This window comes from Cryptomeria japonica, chromosome 4 (genome assembly GCF_030272615.1).
Source record: "Cryptomeria japonica chromosome 4, Sugi_1.0, whole genome shotgun sequence".
Lineage (NCBI taxonomy): Eukaryota > Viridiplantae > Streptophyta > Pinopsida > Cupressales > Cupressaceae > Cryptomeria > Cryptomeria japonica.
In genome coordinates, this window is record NC_081408.1 from 610531339 (window position 1) to 610554979 (window position 23641).

At 36.7% G+C, this 23641-nt stretch overlaps 1 protein-coding gene across 5 annotated transcripts in view; it reads left to right on the plus strand.

The window, feature by feature from the left end:
* The window catches only part of LOC131032188 (uncharacterized), a 129753-nt gene that overhangs the window by 79131 nt on the left and 26981 nt on the right, over positions 1-23641 (plus strand). For 4 of the 5 annotated variants that reach the window (XM_057963128.2, XM_057963129.2, XM_057963126.2 and 1 more), the window contains exons 9-11: positions 7613-7685; positions 17533-17616; positions 17739-17837. In XM_057963128.2, coding sequence (XP_057819111.2) covers positions 7613-7685; positions 17533-17616; positions 17739-17837 — 256 coding nt within the window. The remainder of the gene's footprint in view (positions 1-7612; positions 7686-17532; positions 17617-17738; positions 17838-23641) is intronic. The other variant, XM_057963130.2, reaches the window with a different exon arrangement.

Here is a 23641-nt window from a genome sequence, read left to right on the forward strand (position 1 = left end):
TCATTCCAATTGCATTTCATTTCATGGTGGACCCAAAGTGGTGCCTACTTTCCTAAGTCAAAATCACGCCAAGGAGAGGGGCCACGATTTTTGGCATTATAAACTTTTTTTAAAATATAAAGAATGAAGTCTCCTTTTAATCTCCAAATAAATCGCCCAGGCATGACTTAGGAAAAATATCATATTTTGCACAATTTCCCATAGCATCAATAAGTAATAAAATAATTAAATAATAACCTTAGGATAAGGAATAATATTTAATTAAATTGCTTATAGTTCCAGTACTGATTATTAATGGAATCCAGATGAGGCTGAGCAATGAGGATCACTGAATTGTGCTTGGACAGGACCAAATCCAGGACTGCCAAAAATAGAATGCCCCAAACTGCTACTTACTAAAAATAGTAAGTCATGAAATAATGCTCTAAAAATCGTTGTCTTCGCAACCAGAGAAAGATCTTGGCGAGCTTAGCAACTCTGTACCATCCTGACAGTAAAACCCTAACTTACTAAAAATAGTAAGCTCACATTCCACCCCTGACAAGTCTGGTCGGAACTCCAAGGAACATGGGAACCCTTAATTCACCTTTCCACATAGCCTACGGGTCTCCGAGATAGGCCAATGGACCATTGAATGCAACATCACAAGGAAGGGGACATTACAAAGAATGCCACTCCATAGTGGATGCTTAAAACCTGCCACATGGAGCCAAGAGGGGTATAGCATATGCTCTTGGGCTTAAGAGAGGAGGTAGTTGTGATGAGGGGGAACGGTGATAGGACACCTCACTGGGTATGCCACTCCATGATGGATGCTTAACACCTGCCACATGGAGCCAAGAGGGATGTAGCATCTGTTCTTGGGCCTAGGGTCGAGGATCTCTTGGACACCCTATCCAACTATCCTACCCTAGTGCACTAAGATTTGGATAATAAAGAATGGCAACTAACCTGCAATCTGATTTTATCTAGTAAATATAATACTAATAGTAGTCAATATATCAAAAAATTGTATCACTCAATCTAATTCATTAGTATATGTTTCAATTTATAAGTATTTTTTTAATTTATTTAAGGGGTAAATGCTTTTCACCTAGAGCTATGAACCAGTGAGGCCACAAACGGGGGACCTCATCCCCACACTTCACTTGTTCAAATCCGCGAGCACAATGACCCAACGAAGGCACAAAGGCCCAGTAGGGATTTGAGCCTTGGTGGCCGCTTCACCAACGAAGTGTTTTAACCGCAACACTACATGTCCGAAGACTCAGTTTATAAGTATTACTTCGTATGTGCTCTCTAATTTTGTGTTGCAAGAAACTAGTATACAAAGGTACCTCCATAAACTTCAGTACCTATTTTAGATTTGGGCAAATTTAGGTTAATTTAAAGTATAACTAATTAGGGGACATTACAAAGATTCCTTTAAAAATACACAAACTATCATGGAGACATTTCATTATAATTATCGCTTACAATATTAACCTCCTTTTAATTTCAAAGACATCAATGTTTCCAAAATGAATTGGATTGGCATGGTTTGAAAAATATATATGAAAACATGCCCAAGATATTGAATTGTGTTTCTAGGTAGGGAATTGACTTTGGAATGTTGCAAAGATCAAATTGAAGCCTTAATGGTGACCTGGAAGTTGTTGGGGTAGATGGACGAGTGAACAATGCAAAATATGGGATGTTTTGGGGGTCAGGGATTGGGTGTATGGCATGTCAAGTACCGTTGGAACAAAAAGGCCAAAAAACTAACAAGAATAATGGAAAAGAGTGGGAGATGGGGTAGAAGAGGAATGGGGGATTGGGGGACTAGGTACCCAGGTTAGGCCAATCTTGAAACTTCAATGCTGAAGGGGAAGTGGAAGGAATTGGGGTTTTGGAGGTCTCAAGGATGAAGGAAATGGTTCTCGGGGAAGAGAAACCGAGAAAAAGTCAGGTTTACCTTTCGTTTCGTCAAATTTTGTTATGTTTTGTCTAATCTACAAGGGTTTCAAGTAGGGTTTGAAGATGCTTGATCCAAGAGGTACTTGATTATTCAGAGTATTTTGAGCCTAAATTGTCTTTTTTGTTGCATCCAGGGGGGTGAACCAATGATTTTGACTATAAATTTGCCTATTTTTGGAAAGGTTATTTTTGAGGCAATTTTTTTTGCCTAGGGCAGGCTATACAGCCTCTTGAGTGCAAGGTAAACATATTATTTTTGTCAAAAAAATATTTTAATTTTTGTGCTTTATTTTTTGTATGGTCGGTTGGAAATATTTGTTTAGTTGATTTCAAAAATTTCATCGGTCAGTATAAGTAATAATAATAATGTGTTTTATAGTCCATGATGCCAGCCATCTATGTATGGGTGTATAGATGGGTTACAACAGTATGGGACTACCTCGTACTCCTTGCGGGAGGTACCTAACTGCACTACAAATGAGGCATACATACCTTACCCCCTTGTGGGATTTGAACTTGTGACCTCTCTTATAAAAGCATTACGAGCAAAAATTAAAATAATAGGGTATGTAAACAATACCACCAACTTTGTAGTTGTCAATTCGTTTTGCATTCTGATTGGCTCCTGATAGTCAGCCTGAGTACTTTATTGGCAATGTTTTTTATTGTTTGGCAAGTGCTTTACATTTACTTTGGATAGCTAACATCTTTTTTGGTTAGTGCATTCATAGTCGTTTGTATTGGTTAAGGCACTCAGGGCCCACTCATATTGTATTTGGGTGTGTGTTTGTTTTGGTGTAGATACCTTTGGCACTCGTAGCATGGTCTAGGCATTAAGCACCCTTAAACCCCTACCACCTACATCCCTTCTCTTCTAGCTACGTGATCTAACACTTAGCACACTACCACCCACACACCACTCTACTGGTGGCGGAACTCTTTTTTGCTTGACAGATAGGGTCATATGGGTGCTTAGGGGGGCCATAACTTTCACATATGGAGTGGGTTTTTCAAAAACAATATATCTTTGGAAAGTTGGTGCAGTGTACTTTCCAGTGGAGTAGGTATTTTTTGCAAGTTCTATTTGTGTCCTTTGTATGAAGGGAGATTGATTGGATTTGTGATGGATCTATTTCATGATGGATGTAGTTCTTGGGGGTTATCATTGAGTCCTCCATGAAATCCTTGATTGTATCTTTTCTCTCTTTTGGAAAAAGGAATTTTGTTCCAATGGGTTTTCTACTTTTCTCCATTTACGAGGATTGCATTTGCATTGTGCATGGTTACTTAACATGACCTAGTAGCTGGGACCCATAATCATCATAATAATCTTGTATCGTTGCATAATAGTCTTCTCCCTAAGTTGCTGTTTAAGCGTGGGTATTGGTGTAATTAAGGTTTTGAACCTAGTAAAGGTCTTCTACATAGAGTTTTTCGCTAGTTCCTAGAAGGGGACTTCTTCACATGACTTAAGTTTACTTAGGTCCTAGTTGTTCTTCTAGAAGATTGATTAGTCATCACATGATCTTATTTATCTATGACAACTACTTTTAGTTACCTAGGTCAACATTGTAATGTCCCCTCTTCTTTATTTGCCATTCAGTGCCCAGATTCACCTGTCATCCATCTCCATAGGTGAAGTTCGGTGTTCGGAGATGAATTTGCTAGCCAAAGGGGACCTAGACTTAGTCATTTTATGACTTTGGTGGAAATAATAAAGTAACTTTATAATATAAAGTTAAATAAGTCACTTTTTTCTAAAAATAGATTGTATATATGTAGTCGTGGACAGACTGAGATTGTGAACAAGTGGCTTGAGGGGTATTTACACAACTATGTGTCAGGACAGCAGTGTTCATGGGTTTGTTGGTTATATTTGGGGGAGTTTACTACAACACGACACATCATATGTCTATTGACATGTCTCCTTTTCGTGCACTATATGGTTACGATGCTATGACATTCATGGATTTGGCACTTGGAGATAGTAGAGCACCACTGGCACATGATTGGCTTCAGGAGAGCCAAGACATACTTAAGGCACTTAAGGAAAACATCCAGCGAGCTCAGAATCAACAAAAGTTATATGCTGATCGCCATAGGATTGAGAGATCATTTGAGGTTGGGGATATGGTGTTCTTGCGCCTCCAACCTTACCGACAGAGTTCTATGAAGATGAGTGGGGCAGAGAAGCTCAAGCCCCGATTCTATGATCCGTACCGTGTTTTGAGGAGAGTTGGGGAAGTGGCATATGAGATTGAGCTTCCACCAGAGAGCAGGATTCATGATGTCTTTCATGTATCTTGCCTCAAGAAGGCAATTGGACAGGGCACAGTGACTTCTTCAGTGTTACCTCCCTTAGATGAGGAAGGGAAGTTGGTTATGGTTCCAATTGAGGTCTTGGATAGGCGGGAGAGGACATTGAGGAACAGGGTGATCAGAGAATTTTTTATTAGATGGAAGGATTTGCCCATAGAGGATGCCATTGGGAAGGAGAAGTTATTCTACAACATCCAGCTCTTCAGTTGCTTGAGGACAAGCAATCCCGGGATGGGAGGACTGTAATGTCTCCTCTTCTTTAGTTGCCATTCAGTGCTTAGATTCACCTGTCATTCAGTGTTGTTAGAATAATGTCTACACTTTTACACTTATAGAAAATTGAATATGACAATTCTTCTGTATAAGGTGGATGAAACGCTGGTTATCTTTCTTCTTCATGTCTCTATATTCCCCCCCCCATTTTCTCAATGCCTTTTTTAGATGGTCAACTTCCCATTCTTAAAATCAGTCCCCAGTTGTTTTGTTCTTCTCCTGTTAGAATATTCCCTACTGTCTATGATTAAGGGCACATCCTCCTTCAAGAATGATCTGGCCATTTTCTTCTGTCCCTGTTTTCCTATTGTAAAGGTCTTGGGATCAATTCATTTGCCCTAAAGCCATATTATGATGTGGAAGAATAATTTCATCATGGCACACAATTTGGTCATCTATAATAATGAACAAGTTCATGTTGGGCCGTTTTTATCCAAGATATGCTTCTATTCAACTTTGTTTGACCCCAAATGTAAATCAAGATGAAGCTTCAATAAATGCCAAGTGTTTGATAAAATAACCGCAGGAGGATGATGCCCATTGAGAAAACTATAGGACCTTGTTGACAACTGGAAGCTTAAAGAAGTCAATCTGGATAGAAGACAACAGCAGGTGTCCTCTGGAATGCATGCCACCAAAATCATCTCTGTCAATAGTCAACATGTCTTGCTGCTAGAGCCATCCTTGTTGTGGCTGATGTTATGTTGCAGCTGAAGTGAATACAAGATCTTGAAGTTACACGTAGCTTGCTGCCAAATATGATATTGTTGCTGTTGGATTAGTTGTCATTGATGTCAAAGCCATCTCAAGAAGGGTTTCGTTGTCTAAGCATTGTATCATTGATGTATGGACAAGATTATTAGAAGTTTGTCATTGATGTCAAAGAAGAGATCCAAGTATGTGGTGCCACAATGTCATCAAGATTATGTATAAGATCGTGGAGCAAGATTTTATAGTTAACGGGAATTATTCTTGTGAAGACTAATTCTTGAAATTAGTCAAGCTTATTCTGAAAATATAACTACATATGGAAATTATTCATCTATGATACAAGGAGGACTGTATTTATTGGGAATCTTCCATTTGATGTGAAGGATGAGGAACTATATTAGCTACTTGTTGGAACTGTACCTATGTGTCTGGTGTTGAAGCTGTTCAGGTTATAAGAGATCATGAACAAGTATGGAAAAGACATTTACATATTTTCAAGAGCATGGATGCTGCTAATCTGGTTCTAAAGAGGAAAGACTAGAAGTCTTAGGTGGTGTATGGCTCAGCCTGATTCAAATGAAAGGCCAAGATATGATATGACTCCAAGAGATCAAGCAGCAGTGATTGACAGTGATTAATTAGCATAAGGTTTAGCAACTAAGGATTATATTGTAAGAGCAGCGACTCCTTTACAAGGCAGAAATATAGAAGCATCTATTTATTTTGTAGACAGCAATTTATAATAAAGAAACAGCAACTACCGTTGGTAAGATGGAGCAAATTATATGAAAGATTAAGTTTAGATTTAATTATGGTTGCAGCATGTGAAATTGTGGATTAAAGAATTTCAAACAATAAAATGATTTGAAAGTGAGGCCAACTCTTTTTGAAGTGGTGCGATTCCTCATATAGACAAAATTTGTCTTATTCCTATTTTTTCCTAAGGATTTTGTCTTATTCCTATTTTGTCCTATTCTCATATGAAGTATGTTAAACGAAGGATTGTATCTATTTAAAAGAGTGCATCTCTTTACAAAGCTTGGAATGATATATTATACAGAGTCAAAGCAGATCTAGGGCAAATCTTGAAGAATTTTTTTTGTAGTAGATTGTGGTAAGTTAAAGATATATCAAAAATTACATCAGAAAAGACATGAGAATATATATGCAGATATAAAGAAAATATATGAAGATTCATGTTAAGGAACATGAAAAGATTGATGAATAGGAATATGTGAAGATTCGGAAGGAGAATGTTTGCAGATTTGGTAACAAGAATAAATAAAGAGAACAATATGAAGTGAGTGTTGAAAACAAGATAAAATATAAGCACACCAGCAGGCTTATAATTTGTGTGAAAGATATAACAGCAGATCTAAAAAAGATTTAAAGAGATTTATGAAGCATATGTGAGCATATTTGTGAAATGTATTCAAGCATATTTTTCTGATGTATGAAGAGCAGAAATAAGGACTTATTACAGCATATTTATATCACTTATGTGAGTAGATTTATGAGATTAAATTAATCTCATCCTGAGGATGATTTTGTGCAAGTTGTATGAAAGTTGCTTGTGGTGATTTGAAGATCTTGAGCAGATTTATGAAGCGTTATTGATCAAGAAGTTTTCCCTCATTCATATTCTGTTGTAAAGGGATCAAAGGCTGGAGTCTTATTGCGAAAGAGATTGGAGTCTCTTACTGGATTGGAGTCTGGTGATAAGGGGATTGGTGTCTACGAAGCTTGTAAGAAGATAAATATAAAAGCAGTATTTTGCCATGGTTTTCTCCTGTAAGGGTTTCCATGTAAATCGTGTGTGCATCTTGTGCTCACTGCTGTTAGATCTCACTTGTATGGATGCTTTTGATCAATGTTTTGTGATTGCTAAAGTTTAAATAAATGGAAATTGTTGTATGCTGATTCACCCCTCAGTATAAGTGTGTGTGTTTTCTTTAGTTTCCAAAGTGACTTGGTGTTGAAGATGCATTGTGTTATTGTTGTTGCTGAAGTCAGTTGGAACATTGTGTTGATCTTGTTGATTCCTCCAAATATCCATCAAAATCTATAGACAGCCAAAACTCTTCTCAGCTTATTTTGTTTTTGGGTGAGTAATCCAAATGATCCTAAATTGTAGATCTGTCTCCATGTCTTTATTGTTAATAGAGTGAAAGAATCATTGATGTATGATTTCAAAAATAGAATAAAATCTTCTTGAATTAAGTTTTCTTAATCATTTATGATATAATAACATTTTTCATCATCTATGTATTGAACTTTGGTATCTTTATGCATTTTACATTTTTAGTTTTTATATTCATATCATTATAATGCAATTACTTACTTATATGTGTAGGTATGGAAATATGCTCTCAAAGGTTCCTTGTAACCTTGCAAATATGAAAGCACTATCTAATTTATGGCTAGAGGTTAGTTGTTAGCTTCTATCGTTCATGTTGTTTTTGTTAACATACAAATAAAAGGAAGTGAGATGTTCCTTTTTTCTGAAGAAAGCATGGCAAAAATAAAGTGATAAAATAATAGAATTTTTGGAATTTTCTACCCATTTCAGTTTGCAAAGAAACTTATCCAAGAATTGTCCACCGCAATTAATTGATCATAATAGTCTTAATAAATAAACAATGCATGGCCTACAGTTCTAAAAGGTTTTGGTAAGATTATCTGGAATTTCACTACGTGAATGAAATCATCAATACTAAATCTACCTTGAAATTGAAATCCATTGTTTAATAGTTTTGAGTAAATTCCCCAAGTGAGTGCAACCATTGTACACCCAAGACTCTATACATTTCTTTTATCCCCACAACATTGAAATCATCCTTAACTTGATGCCTTCCCATGTAAGTTGAGTTGCTATATTTGCTTCCAATAAGGAATAATGTGACCATCTGCAACCATGACATTAAACCCATTCGAATATTTTGTATCTAAACCTTTCTTGAAAATGAAATCTGAATTTATGAAGTTATAAGTAGGCCCACTATCGCCGTCACTTCGTCACCTTGCAAAACTCCTCAAACTCGAAAAAGATTGTATTTGGGCACTTCAAAAAGAATAGTTAGGGTGCCTCTTGAGGACTCTCTTTATTCCTTGCCCTCGTGCGATATCTCATCAATCACAATCCTAGCCTCAGGTTCTTCTTTCTTTGAATCCTTGTTTGAAAAACCTCTATGTAGTGTATTTTCCTTTTCCCAAGCATCTATTTCCTGGCTCCCATGGCTCTTTCAAGAAAAGCACATTTTCTTCCTTTGAAATTCATTCTTGGATTCTTTGACCATGCTTGGTTTTGGAGGTAGTGCCTTAGTTTGAGAGAGTCCTTTTTGAAATGGTTTCTTATGCTGCCCTGTTGGGGGAATCTTGTAGTAAAATTTATTCTTGGCCACTTTAATATACACCCTGTTTTTCTTTTGTTTTTATGTTTTCTGTTTTGAATGGTTTTAAAGTAGACGAGGATGCAGAAATAGTTTTCACAATAAACTCATTTGCAGTAATATAATAACAGAAATATACTTCGAAATTGTTGACATGGGACCGCATAGGTCTGAGTGAATTAGTTCTAAAATAGATTTTGATTTGTGCTCGCTTGAGGGAAAAGAAACTTTCACATTCTTTCCCAAGGCACATCCTTTGCAAATGCCTGTGTGTTCAGATTTTAGTTGGGGCAGTCCTGAAGTAATCTTCTTTATGTTGGATAGAGCACTATATCTTAGGTGTCCGAATCTTTTGTGCCATAATTCATTATTATTTGAAACTTCAAGATTTAGTGCTTCCTTTTGATCACTGCATAGTTTGTATAGGCTACCATCTCTTGAACCTATTGTTATGGCATTTTTGATATTTGTATTTTTAGGCCAGAGTAGAACTTTATCTTCATTGAAGGTAACCCGATATCCTTGATCAGCTAGGCCTGAGATTGAGACTAGATTTCTTTTTATTCTAGGTACAAACAGAACATCCTTTAATTGTAGAGATACTCCATTTCTTAGTTTGATAGTACAGGTCCCAATTCCTTTCACAGGATATGTGGAGTTATCTCCAATAGTAACCTCTTCACTTGAGTGCCCGTTAAGTGTTTCAAACTTATTTCTGAATCCAGTTATATGCCTTGATGCTCCACTGTCTACGATCCAAGTGTTTTTATTTGTATTTATTTCGCTTGATAGGGCTAAGAAGAAAAGTGAGTTTTCTCCTTTGACTTCGGCTAGAGTAGCTTGTGTTTTCTTCCTTTCTGGACAATTCCTATGAGTGTGCCCATATTTGTTGCATTTGTAACACTGAATTTTAGACATATCTCTTTTCTGATGGTTTTTATGTCCTCTCTTCCGTTTGGAGAACTTTTTCTTTTTGTTGAAGGTATTTGTATTAAGTGCTTGGATTTCTCCTTTATTTGGCCCTAATCCTCTTGAGATTAGTCGAGATTCCTCTTGAATGCACTCATTCTTAAGTTGTTCAAATTTGGGTAAGGCGGGTGTCCTGCTAATACATTGAATGTAGGATTCCCATGAAATTGGTAATCCTCTTAGGGCTATCAGAGAGATTTCTTGATCATCTACCTCATTTCCAATAGTTTGTAATTGGTCTTTTACTTCAGATATCCTTGAAAAGTATGTAGATATTGTATCATCTTTATTCATCTTTATGTTTAAAAGTTGTTGTTTCAAGGTTAACATTTTGCTCGCATTGTTAACTTCATATGTATTTTTAATGGTTTTAAATACTTCATATGCTTTAGGCAGTCTGGCTATAGATGGAAGAATATGATCTTTGACTGAGTCAATAATTATTTTCTTTGCTTTATTATTACGCCTTTTCCTGTTGGTGTTGGAAATAAGCCACACTCGGACCGACAATGGACTGGTCCAAGAGGGGCCAGTAGCTCAGTGGTAGAGCACTCCAACAACGTATGGAAGGTCCTAGGTTCGAGTCCTAGCTGGTCCATGTCTCAACATGGTATTAGAGCCAGGTCCAGGCTAGGAGTCCCAAGCACACTAGAGGTGTGGCTTAAGGGGGGGTGTTGGTGTTGGAAATAAGCCACACCCGGACCGACGATGGACTGGTCCAAGAGGGGCTAGTAGCTCAGTGGTAGAGCACTCCAACAGCGTATGGAAGGTCCTAGGTTTGAGTCCTAGCTGGTCCATGTCTCAACATTTCCAGGTAGATTTCTCTAGATCATCATTTGGCATGTCTAGATTTTCTTCTATGTAAGACTCTAATTCTAGTTCTTCAAGAATGGCAATGATTCGTATCTTCCAAGAAACGAAGTTGGAGGCTCCTTCGAGTCTATCTTCCACTCTCATATTACTTGACATTTTGAATATTTTCTTAGTCGGATATATCCTCTGCGTATATAGCCTCTGCGTCAATTTGTTATTTACTTCCGATAAATGCTTATGAGTAATATGGCTGTCTAATTTATTCTCTTAATAACTTGGCTCTGATACCATATTGTGAAATATGGATCAAAGAATAATGACAACGATTCTGGAAGACTGATTGCCGTGAGTTATTGATCGTCTCCATCATTGAATCCGGTTTAAATACAAGAGGAAAGGTTGCCTACGTAGGGACATGTCCATACGTGGCAGTTGCCACGTATGGACGTGCCCCTACGGAGGCAACCGTTCATAACAATTAGTTTGTTTATGTTTAATTTCCGAACTGCATGCTCCGTTAATATAATGCGATCGAGAATCACAAACTATCGTGCCCACTGTGATTACATTGCAGTGTATACAAGGTTTATGTCCATCTGCATATCGGGACTGTGTGTTAATAGCACTCTCCAGAATGACTTTCAGGCATCGATCATATATATATAATAACCGATTTACCATCAGTTAGATTCATGAGGGCTATATCTTAACAAACATTAGACTTCTGTTGTTCATCTTTAGTAGATTTTGAGCATTGACCTTCATGGCCAACGCCACTTTTATCAAGAGACTATTTATGAGAGCTTAACAAACCATCCAAAGTCATAGTACCTTTTTGATAAATCTTTTCATGATTCAATAACTGTGAAGATTTATCCAGCTTTCTTAAAGAAACAACTTCAGCTTGAAGCTTCTCACAGTTTTGTTTTTTGTCCTTAAGCTGTTTTCCAAGATCCTCTTCAATTTTCTTTGCTTCTTCAATCTAAATCTTCAGATCAATGATCAACTTTTTTGCCACCTCTAATGCAAGAGATTTTTTGAGAATTTTTTGTTACTCTCTTCTTGTAACAACTTTAAATTTTGATTTTTCTTTCTTAACTTCTTAATTTTACTTAGAGCGCTTATAAGTTCTTGCTCAAGATCTACTTCTTCCTCTTCCTCATCAAAGTTGTCTTCTTCGTCTTGATTTTCAGTGAAGGTCTCTTTTAAAGTCATGAATAAAATCTTGTCATTCAAGGACTCCTCTTCACTACCATCTGATGAAACAACTTCCCTCTTTAGAGTAGAAACTTCTTTTGAAATTACGAGTCTTCTTTTCTTTTCTTTTCTCATGAATTACTTAGGATCCTTCTCATAGCTGTTGTCCTCATCTTCATACGGACATTTGGCTGCAAAATGTCCTACCTTGCCACAGTTAAAACACTTAAGAGGCAATTTACCATTATATTTATCAGAACCTCTCTTCAACTTTCTCATGAACAATGCCTCTTCAGATTTGGAACTATCATCAGAACTATCACCAGAAACTTGTACCTTTTGTTTACCTTTCTGAGAAGCTTTAGATGTAGTTTCTTTCTTCAAAGAAGATTCGGTATTCTTTCTCATCTCATAGGCCGTTAGGATGCCATGAAACTTGTCAAGATCAGCCATATCTTCAATAGCTAAAACTTCAGCATCAAATCTTAAAGGTAGAGACCTTAGGATTTTTGGAACCACAGTCTTATTTTCAATCTTTTCACCTAAGCCTTTAAGAGAATTTACAACTTCGTCAACTCTTAAAAAGTAAGCAGCAACACATTCTTCTTCCTGCATTCTAAGGCTTTCAAACTGTATTCTATGAGCTTGAAGTTTGGCATTCTTAACTTTTTCATCTCCTTCATATGCATTTTGAAGTTCTTCCCACATAGTATGAGTTGTATTCATAGCTTTAGGAGTATTTTCAAATGCCTTCTTTCCATCAGCATTTGTAGGAGGTGCAGAAGGAATAGTATAACCATTTACCACGCTCATCCAAACGTCAAAACCAAGAGACATCAAATAAGTCTTCATTCATACACTCCAAAAAGAATCTCTATTAGTTGCAAGTCCTTCAAGAACACCCATGCCGTTTGCAAAATCGATCAATCCTTCAATCTTTTAAGCTTTAAAAGAAGGTATCCGACTCTAATACCAATCGAAAACCAATTTAGAAGTACTGAGAGGTGGGGGTGAATCAGTATTACAAAAATATTAACAAATAAAGCCAAACCAAATTAGTAGATTGAATATTCAAAGAGAAGACACAAAATTTATCTCGTGGAAAACCCTCTCGGGTAAACAACCATGACACACAATAGCTATCATTTTCAAAAAATGGCCTACAACCCAATTACATACAAGAGATACAACTCTTAAAGAGCATCGACTCCATGCAACAGAGGCACCAACCTCTAATTGAGCTCCAACTCAATATAGAAAAACAATATTTTTAAGAATATCCAACATACAAAACTACTCTATGCTCTGTCAATTCAAACAATGAGTATAAAGAGAATATATAACAACACCGTTGTCTTCAAAACTATCAAACACACTCCAGTGAACAAAGACTAAAGGTCTGAAAAAAGTTTTCCAGTGCTTAGTAGGTTTGTCAATGGACTATCTTTGTTATAACAACATCATGAAAGACTATAAAAGCACCCCTCTTTGTGTACAGTATCACTGTGTTAACATACTGCTGTCAAACGTCACCATCTGAAAAATAAAACACATTATTCACAAGTATTCTCCACACACGCCTCTTCAACAAACTCAGAAATTTCTTGTCACAAAAGTTCTTCAGAAACCCGGTTAGAGAGAGGATAAACCTGATATAAAATATTTATTAAGCCATAGTGAAACCCACACATACTTCATGCAACCAAAAACATGTTGTGTTTCCTTATGTTTCGAACAACATTAACACACCAATTTTAACCTCACAGAATTACCGACTTGTCATACCATAAAAAAGTTAAAGTTTGGATCACCTAGTATATACATTCGACACAACAAATGTCAAAGTAATTCTTTTTTTAAAAAAACACTGAACACTTGCCACCACTCATAAAGAAAACGCCAACACAGAAAAATGCCATGCATAAGAAGCAAGTCTCACGCACGCTTAGATTTTCAAACATATTCACCACTCAAAAACGCACCAAGAAGAACTTGCTTTGACCATCTTCCAACAAGGATACAAACCTATCCAAAAAGAGCTAAAAAATGCATTCCATACTGCGGTAACAAATTTCTGAAGAGGACAGCACTAGAAAGTAGAGTAAAAAATGTATTTGAACCTAACAAAAACAATTGTCATAGTGTAACATATGATGTTGTTGACAGGAAACTACCACCACTTCACACATTCTGCAAAAACAAACAGTCGATTTAAACTCCATTTCTAACACACACAACAGACATTTAAAAACATAAACTTTGACTGCTACCACGTGGGCATAGGAAAGATAATGTCCTGGATGCTGCAAACACAGTCATGAAAACGAACAGTTGAAAAGCTGACGTTCACTCAAATTGACATTCATCTTCTCCCTTTTTCAACCAAAGTACAACTTCCATGTCAAAATCTCACAACCGAATTCATGGCAAAGGGAATGAAGATGATTCGATACAAAACCAATCTTCAAAACAACTACATTCACATTCCAAGCACCACCTTGTATCAAAGTGAAATAGAATTCCCAAAACAAGACAAGTAATCACTCTGACATAAGGATATCATAACAGCAATACTAAACAGCTCTGAACACAACAATCCAACCCAAACGAACTGAACAAAACACAAGATAACATCTGACATCTGATTATCTGAATAGCCACTCTCCACCAATCTGAAACAAGGAACAATGCAACTCAACAAGACTGAGTACACACCTGGACATCAACCTTGGACATCAATGACGAAATACTCAACACTTGATTCATACAAGACTGAAAAGTAGCTAGTGCATTGGTCAAACCAAATGACATCACCAGAAACTCAAAGTGATCAAAATGGCATTTGAAAGTTGTCTTTTTCTATATCTTTTGTTCTCATTCTAATCTAACGGGTAAGTTGATATCAAATCAATTTTAGAAAAATAACAAGCACCATGCAGGTCATCAACCAACCCATCAATTCTAGGAATAGAATACCTCTTTTTTATTTTCTTTTTGTTCAGAGCCCTATAATCAATGGACATCCTCTTTGTGGTTTCCTTCCTTTTCACCAAAACTACTGCTGAAGCAAAAGGGCTCTTGTAATGTGCCCCATATCTAGTAATTCCTTAAAAGCCTTTTCAATCTCATTGGTATGCTTCTTCAAATGTCTATATGGCGTAGTGATTATTGGTTTGGGACCCTCGTCTAGCTCTATCATGTGCTCAATTCCCCTCTCAGGTGGGAGTCCAAGTTGTATACTCCCAAACACATTGCTATGCTTTGGTAGCAGCTTCTGAACTTTTGGATGATAAGTATTCGTTTGTTGATCTGCAATTTGTTGAATATTTTGTCATCGATGTCAAAGCTAGTCAGCGATTTTCTTAATTAGCGGCAATTATGTTTTATCTGTGCTACTGTTTGATGAAATAAATATCATCTGTTGGACGTGGTAATATGGTATTATTCTTGGTGTATGACGTCTGCAAGTGTCAGTATACTCTGATAGTTTCAGACTTTGATTCTTGGTAGCGCATTAATTTATTTATTCTTTTTGAGCGACGGCAAATTCTTTGTTTCACTGTGAGTGGGGCGGCTTCTTCGTGACAACAGTTGTGTAACGTCAACATTAAAAAGGGAATCATTTTGAATTCCGAAGTAAATGATAAATACCTCAGTCATTCCTTCCTTGTTTAGAGTTTATGGAGACAATCATGTATGCTGCCTGTTAAGCTTTTCAAGATTATTTTTCTGCTGTTAACCGCTGTCTTCATTTTTGGTGTGGGATATATTTTGGTTGTCTTCTCAACTTGCTGCAAATAAGAAGGCAAGAACTATTTTAGCGGGATGTGTATAATTTCTGTATGGTGATTGAATTGCTCAGTGTATTATGAATAGTGTTAATAAGTTTCAGTGCTTTCGAGTTTGTGTGAAAACTGAAGTTGGTGCTCTCTATGGGCTGGTGCTCACTTTTGTAATCTGGGTTGGTGCCCATTTGGTTAATGAAAGCTATTTTGTGTCGTAGTTTTTTACCCGAAAGGATTTTCCATGTGAAATTCAATGGTTGCATCTTGATGTTTGCTCTCTATGTTTTATGTGTTGACTCCCTATGGGTGCATTATGAAAAATCTTCAATATCTTCACCTTAAGTTGTGAATTAGGCACCAAATAGATCCTCTCCTTGTAAATAATTAGCTAATTGAGCATTGTGTACTTGTCATTGTGAATAGTACCCTCAAGGATTGTTGCTGCCCAAGAGTCCTTAGTATACTCTACTGAAATCATCTCTCTCCAGTCAGTAGTGATCTCAACACGAGCATAAATGAGGCCTCTTGGAAAGTGCATCAACAACTACATTCTTCTTTCCCTTAATACACAATACCAAAATTGTAGGCATGTAATTTGCTCACCCACTTATGTTTACTATTGTTGAGATATTTTTGATTCATAAAATATTTGATGCTATTGTGATTTGTTTTGATGATGAGTTTGCTCCCTACCAAAGATGGTCTAAACATGGCCAATGCATGCATGATGACCACCATCTCCATGTCATATATAGAGTAGCTCTTCTACACACCTCTCAACTTCCTGCTCTCAAAGGCTATGGGACACTTCTTCTACATCAGTACAACACCAATCCCCTCTCCTAAAGCATCACACTCCAACACAAAAGGTTTGTAAAAAACTAGAATTGAAAATATTGGGCATGCAAACTTCACTTGTTTGAAGTGATCAAAACACTTTTGTGCTGCATTGGACCGCCTGAAAGCTCCCTTCTTTGTCAAATTTGTAAGTGGAGCTGCAGTCTCTAAAAAAACCTTAGCAAATCTCCTGTAAAAACCATATAGACCAAAGAATCCCTTAAGTTGAGAGAAATTTGTAGGTGTAGGCCACTCAACAATAGCCTTGATGTTCTCAAGGTCAACTCTCACTCCCTCTGCACTAATAATATGACCAAGGCAGAGAAGTTCTATCATGCAAAAGTCACACTTGGACTCCTTAGCATACAAGGACTCACTCTCCAATATGCTTGAAACCTCCTCAAGATGCCTCATATGTTCTTCCCACGTCTTGCTAAAAATCAAGATATCATCAAAAAAGATTAACACATACTTCCTTAATTGCTTCTTGAATACCTAATTCATATAGATTAACATAAACTTCCTTTGCTTCTTGAATACCATAAAATCAGTAATAAATAAGCAAATTAAGCATTAAATATAAGTACATTCCTCAATTCCTGGTGACAGCTCTAAAGGATGTAAGGGAGTGAAAACACATCAAAATATGCACTACAAAATATTGATGTCACTGAATTGTATTTGTTAATTCTTGTATAGATGATATTGGGGATAAGTGAACCACAATAAGAATCAGATAGATAGTCATGTTTAGACTGAGCTCACAAAGACTCGATGCCATCAATTGATTCTTCCTTATGCTCATGGCAAGCATTCATCTCTTACAAGTATGTGTATGGGACTGAGAATTTAATTACTGGCATTTGTGGATGTATCTCATATAACAAAATCATACAATCTGCTTAGATTAACCTAAATAGCTAGATAATTGACCAATAATCCATGGATGCATTTTCTTAGCATTTTTGGTCTATATGTATTATGAATAAGAAGTATGAACAAAATTTTTGATTGGATTTTTTTTTCTTTCATTTTGTATCATTTAAAAGTTGTATCTCAAGAATTAATGCATCTTTGATATTGAGACTTTTAGTTTACGAGCTTGAATTGAAGGATCAACATTCCATATTTGATGTGTGACCATTGTTGAAGAACTTTTTTTCTTAAATGGTTTTTTCTCATTTTCATATCTAAATTTTTTGCATATCTGAAATTATTCCTTTTTTTTTCTGATTATTAAAATGTTTGCTTATCTAGTTCTATTTTCTTTCTGCCAACATCAGGGAAATATGTTAGATTCTGTACAGTTCGAAAAATTATTACCAAATTTCAGTCATCTAAGAGCTTTGGGTATAGACAACTCTGTGGTTAGTATTAATTAAGAACAAAGTTCTTAGCATTTTTCTTTTACTTCCATTCCTTTTTGGAGATGTTTTTATAGCATCTGTTCATGTATCTCTAATCAACATCAACATTTGTTTACCTCTAGAAACTTGGAAGAAATGTGCCAAGTGATATGCAAAAAGTCCTTAAGGTTTCAGAGATTCTTGGAACAGGGGCTGCACCACTATGCGGTGGTTATTTCAAGGTTAGAAATTTCATTAGTAAAGAATATTTCAAGTTTACTACCTGCCAAGTATGCATTCGTATGCATATAACAGTCTCTTTTTTTATTTTTTTTGTTTTGTTTTGTTTCCAGCATGTTCATTGATATTGGTCCAATTGGCATTGCCTTGTCTGGCCATTTAGTCTTCATAATTAGAAATGAGGAAAATTGAACTTCTGAGTTAAGATGAATTTGGCAAACTAAAGGAGGGTCAAGTTAATCATATTTTCACTAGAAAAATAATCAGGGCTATTGGGATTATGTAGGAATGCACATTAGTGATAGAGGCTCTCAAGAACCTGGATTTGATAGGACAAGCCATCATGCATTGATGAAAGAGACTGAAAAATAACAATTTTTTTGGAACTAGAAGAGTTTAAACATTCAACAAGATTATTTCCGTGGAATTTTGTCAATGAATACCACTACAAGAGAAGCCAATAAGCAAACTGTTCCTATTTTGACACTTGGAAGGGTTGCTGTTCCTCTTGGAGCAGAGAGGAGGTGAAATTCGGAGATTTGGCATTGAAGGAATTCGACTTAGAAAAGGAGACAATCCCCAATATAAATGGGGAATTGGTTCATTGGAGGCTTCACACATCCTATAGTGATTCAAGATTCAGTGGTAGTAGAAAAAGCTATGAGAAAGACACCAAAGAAAATGTTAACAATTCAAAAAGAGCATGATGGAAGACGAAGGAAAGGTATCCACTTCTACAACCCCATCAATGAAACATTATATCTAACACCATAGAGGTAGATGAAGTCCAATATATGGAAACTTACATGAGAACATTGCAAAAGCAGTAAGGAGAAAAACAAATAAGGAGATGTGGTACCTATTGTATTGTTACCCTAAACTTGCACTTGGAGTGATAATATGCACGTGTTGATTGACAAAAGCCAAGGTGCATAATGAATTGATGATGCACATATTTGTCAAGAAGTGGAATTTTCATTAGCTGTTTAGTGCTATGTGTTCAAGAACTTTGCTGAAAAGAAAGAGAACATGGTAGTGGAGTACAAGTTCCTTCACATCTCGTATGAGTTAAAGGATTGGGCATGTCTAATGGGGCTTCCCAACATATGGAAGAAGGTGGAAAAGGAGATAAATATTCCAAGTGAAGCCAAACAACCATTCGTTGATGAATTTTGTAAACAAACTTTAAACTGTAGAATGAAAAAGGGAGTAGAGTGTTATAAATTTTACATTGGTAGAGATGACATACTAGAGGGCTAATAAGTGAGATTAGAGACTTTGACTAGGCCCTTTGGCTCATTCTGTAATATCCCTTGTCCAATTGATGACTGAAACAAGGAATATTTTTGCCAATAGTTTCCGAATTTGGTTTATATGAGCTGCTGATATGTTTGTTTCAGACTGAATGCAAGATGTTAACAGTGTCTATGAACAATATAAGTGTCCTTAAATGTTTGGAAGACAAGTCTAAGATGCTTATACAACTAACTTGAGAGTGCATTACCAAATTAGCCCCTTAGAAGACGCAATAACTTTTTCAGTCAACTGACATTTTAACAAACACTTGATGTGTGTCCTCAGATAATGCACTTACAATATAATGCAAACCCAACTTCTTATTCATATGATAAATCGAATTACATTCCCATGACAAGACTGCTAATCAACAAATTCATTGACTGTCATAATCAGATTTTTCTGAGTACCTAAGATCCTGCAGTCATATATATATAAACTCATAGACTGAAAACGAGTTAATGTGAACCTGATTTATGACATCTTCAAGGAGCATTCGTGAATAGTTTTTTTGACCTTGCACCATACCATATCGGACTCTTCCTTGGCCGCCCCTGCTGCTGCATAGTTCGGACTGAGATCATAGTGAATGACAGCTGGTATCACCTCAGACTTTCACCAAAATGATCGCTTTGTTGCATCAAGTATAGCGCCATTCTCAATATGGAATTTGGAGGTCAAACTGAAAAAGATAAGTGCAAAATCAATGGGTAATGGCAGACCTGGTTTGATTTTGTCTTCAGTCCATATGTGGCCGATTATACCCCTATTCACCTTCAATTCATCCAAAGGGAAATCGCCTTGATCTTATCATCAAATCGCTGACCTCCAATTTGACCTTTGTAGCTGCTATGAGATGATTTGGGCAAAATCGTGAAAATATGACAGCCTGATTCAAATTCTGAGAAAACTCTGATTGGTAGTTGATTCACTTGCAAATTGCCCATAAATGAATCGCCTCTCCTTGCTGTTCAAATCGCCTAACTCAAATGATGAGTTCGAGGCCTCTTGACTAGTAATAAATAAAATCGAGGGCTACAGCAGTTGATAAACTTCAGACCTGCAAAGGTAAATCTGCTAGCTGTGGTCGCCCCATAATCTGTCTGAACAATTAGGCCTTTCTCCCTTGAATGTTATTGATTAGCTATGAAAGCCAATATCGCCATCTCTATAAATCCTTCAAGATAATCACCATGGCAGCAACAAAATCTCAGTAAGCACAAATAAGAAAGACTGAAATGTCTCTCTCTCTCTCAGCTGTAAATTTGTCTTCAAGAGAAGAGTTCACAAATTTAAGCACCGATGTAGATCCCGTCACGAACCTACTCCAAGAAGGAAGAACTAGGGTTTCATCCAGCCCTTCCTCAATCTGCTGAAGGTTTGCGCCCTCAGAGATTCAACCAATGCCACACATTAGTCATGTCATCCTATTAGCCAAAAGGCTAAAATTGGGGACATTACAAATCCGCCCCTCCTGAAATTGCTTGACCCCAAGCAATCTCCACAGCTCAACCAAACACTCTGAAAAAATATCACCACCTAGATCCCAAATGAAAAACTGTGTAATGTCCCTGTCAACATGCCAAAGCTCATGTAACACCAATTGTATCTGCTAAATCATTTCGAACACCTCATCATGTGCCATAGGAGTGCAAGCCTCAGCCCAGACAATACCTGGATCCCAAACCAATCCATCAATCCTACCATATATGACGAAGATGAGATGACTCCTCAAATCACCATGAATCACCCATCCATGAAGGTTGACCGTCAATGAAATGTGGAAATGAACTCCCACATGCCAATGAAACAACACAAACAGCCACTCAACATTGCTTAGATGATTCAGATCAGCAACATGAATGATGTCATAGAAGTCAACATACCATTGTAAATCAAAGAGATCCATCTCATACTTACTGCCCTTCAAATAGGTATGTCCGTACACACTCTTGTGCTAATGAACAGCTGATGTAGTCCATGCCAAATCTGAAAATGCTTTGGAAAACAAATCATGACAGCCACTAACCCATGCATAATCAAGGAAGATTAAATCACCCAGCAAATAGATAGCTGCCATATCATAAGAAATAGGATGACAATGACAAGGGATATCGCTTTGTAATGTCCCCAATTTTAGCCTTTTGGCTAATAGGATGACATGACTAATGCGTGGCATTGGTTGAATCTCTGAGGGCGCAAACCTTCAGCAGATTGAGGAAGGGCTGGATGAAACCCTAGTTCTTCATTCTTGGAGTAGGTTCGTGACGGGATCTACATCGGTGCTTAAATTTGTGAAGTCTTCTCTTGAAGACAAATTTACAGCTGAGAGGGAGAGACATTTCAGTCTTTCTTATTTGTGCTTAAATTACTCCTATTAGCCAAAAGGCCAAAATTGGGGACATTACACATTCTCTATGTAACGCCCATGAAAAAAAATCTTCAATTGGAGAAGATCAAAGCAACATTTATGTGTTAGAATGATTATATATATGTACTCTATGACAAGGCATAGGAGGTTGATATAGTATACAAGAAGAATAATATTGATCTCCAACCAGCTCAAAAGAACACTAAGTTGCCCATAATAAATAGGTGGAAAGTTATGAGATTAGAGATATCACAACATGTAATGTCCCCACTTTGAAATAGAATTTAATAATAAATGATAATAATAAAATTAAAATATAAAATAATATAATGAAATGTGATTAAATATGATTAATTAAGTTAATGAAAAGTCAAAAGACATGAAAGGAAAAGTTGTGTCTCCCTCAACAATGAGATATAAAAGGGAGAAGAGAACCTCATTTGAGATGGGGATAATTTGGAAATCAGAAATGCAGAGCTGATTTAAATAAGTGCAGATCTGATTATGAAAGGCTGTGTCCCTTTCAAAGGGCAGAAATAATGAAGAGTTGCAATCTTTCAAAGGGTGCTAATGGTGAAAGGGTGTGTCTCTTGCCAAAGGGCATACATGATGAAGAGGTGTGACCTCTCCCTCACATTGAGAGATATAAAGGAAAGGAATCAAAAGCATCTAGTGAGAGCACCATCAATCAGATCAGATCAGAACTGTTATTAAGTTACAGGCAACAACATTCTTGTTCTTAGTGGTATCCATGGGGATTAAGAAAAAGAAAGGAATGAGCTGGAGATTAACACGGCACTCAGAAATCTAGAAAAAGCAACGAAGGTATTCAGGGACTGGTATGATATAATCCACTCTGAATATTTTATGAGTCTGAAATATATCAAATCTCTCATTCAAACAATTTAATAATTATAATCAATCACAAGTACAACCATAGTCATGTACCATAAAGAAGGAATAAATACAAATAATAAGGTTACAGAGAAATGATCAATCTGTTATAATTTCAGCATTCTAACAGTGTATCAGTATATGATCAGCATTAGTCATTGACGGAACTATAATGAAAATATTATATTGGCCTTTCATGTACTTTCTCACTTATCATGTATTATGCATATCAGTTTCATATGAATAGAATCTAGTGCCCATTCTGATTTGATTTTAGTGCCTGGATATTACATATTCAAACTCGTCATGGAGGGAAGGATGAGGGATGTAGGAAGAGGGTTAAGGCTGCCAACTAAGTAGGCCACCTTGTTGGGTGCCTAAGTTCTGCCATCAAGACCAAGAGGGTCAATGTTCCGCTCTTGGGCTTAGTTCGGTTAAGCTGAGAATTCCACTACATTCCCCCCTACTGGACCTACCTTGATAAGTTGGTAGCAAAACGGAAGATAAGGCATGGATAGGAAATTAAGACCAGCATCTTGCTAAGTAGGCCACCTTGGATGGGGCCTAAGCCTGCCACCAAGACCAAGAGGGTCAATGTTCCGCTCTTGGGCTTAGTAAGGTTTGGCTGGATCACTCTTATCATGTCCAATCGCAAACCTAGAATAGGTTTAATATGATTATAGCTAAGTAGAATATTGATTTGCATGTTCTAATTGTCAGCATTAACAGCTTAATTTGTATATATATATGCACTTGTGTTTTATGTGTGATAATTGGAAGGCTTAAAAGCCAAGAAGTTGTTGGAAAGATAATTATTACAAGTAATTCCCTTAACCCTAATCTCCTGAATTTGCATTTGTAGGGTTTAATTTGAGGCAATTAGAGTAGGGGATATTACACAACTACCCTAGTATGAAGAGAAGCTTGAAGAGGAGCCTAATGAGAAGAAGGTGGAGGTAATGAAAATGATCAAATTTAAGATATCTTTGCAAGCAAGGATGACATAAATGTCCAAAGTAGACCAAATGTAGAGATATTTTGGTGCTTCTTATATAAAAGTATATGAAAAAGAAGCTAATTTACAAGGAAAGGGGTCCAAAATGAAAAGTGCTAGCTTTAGAAGAAATTGTAGAGGTTCTTTAAGATGATGAGGATGATGGTGATATGTCACACAAAGATATGTTTTTGTATTTGGACTATGGTTTGGATGATTCAAGGGAAGATCAAGCTGATAAGGAGGATGCA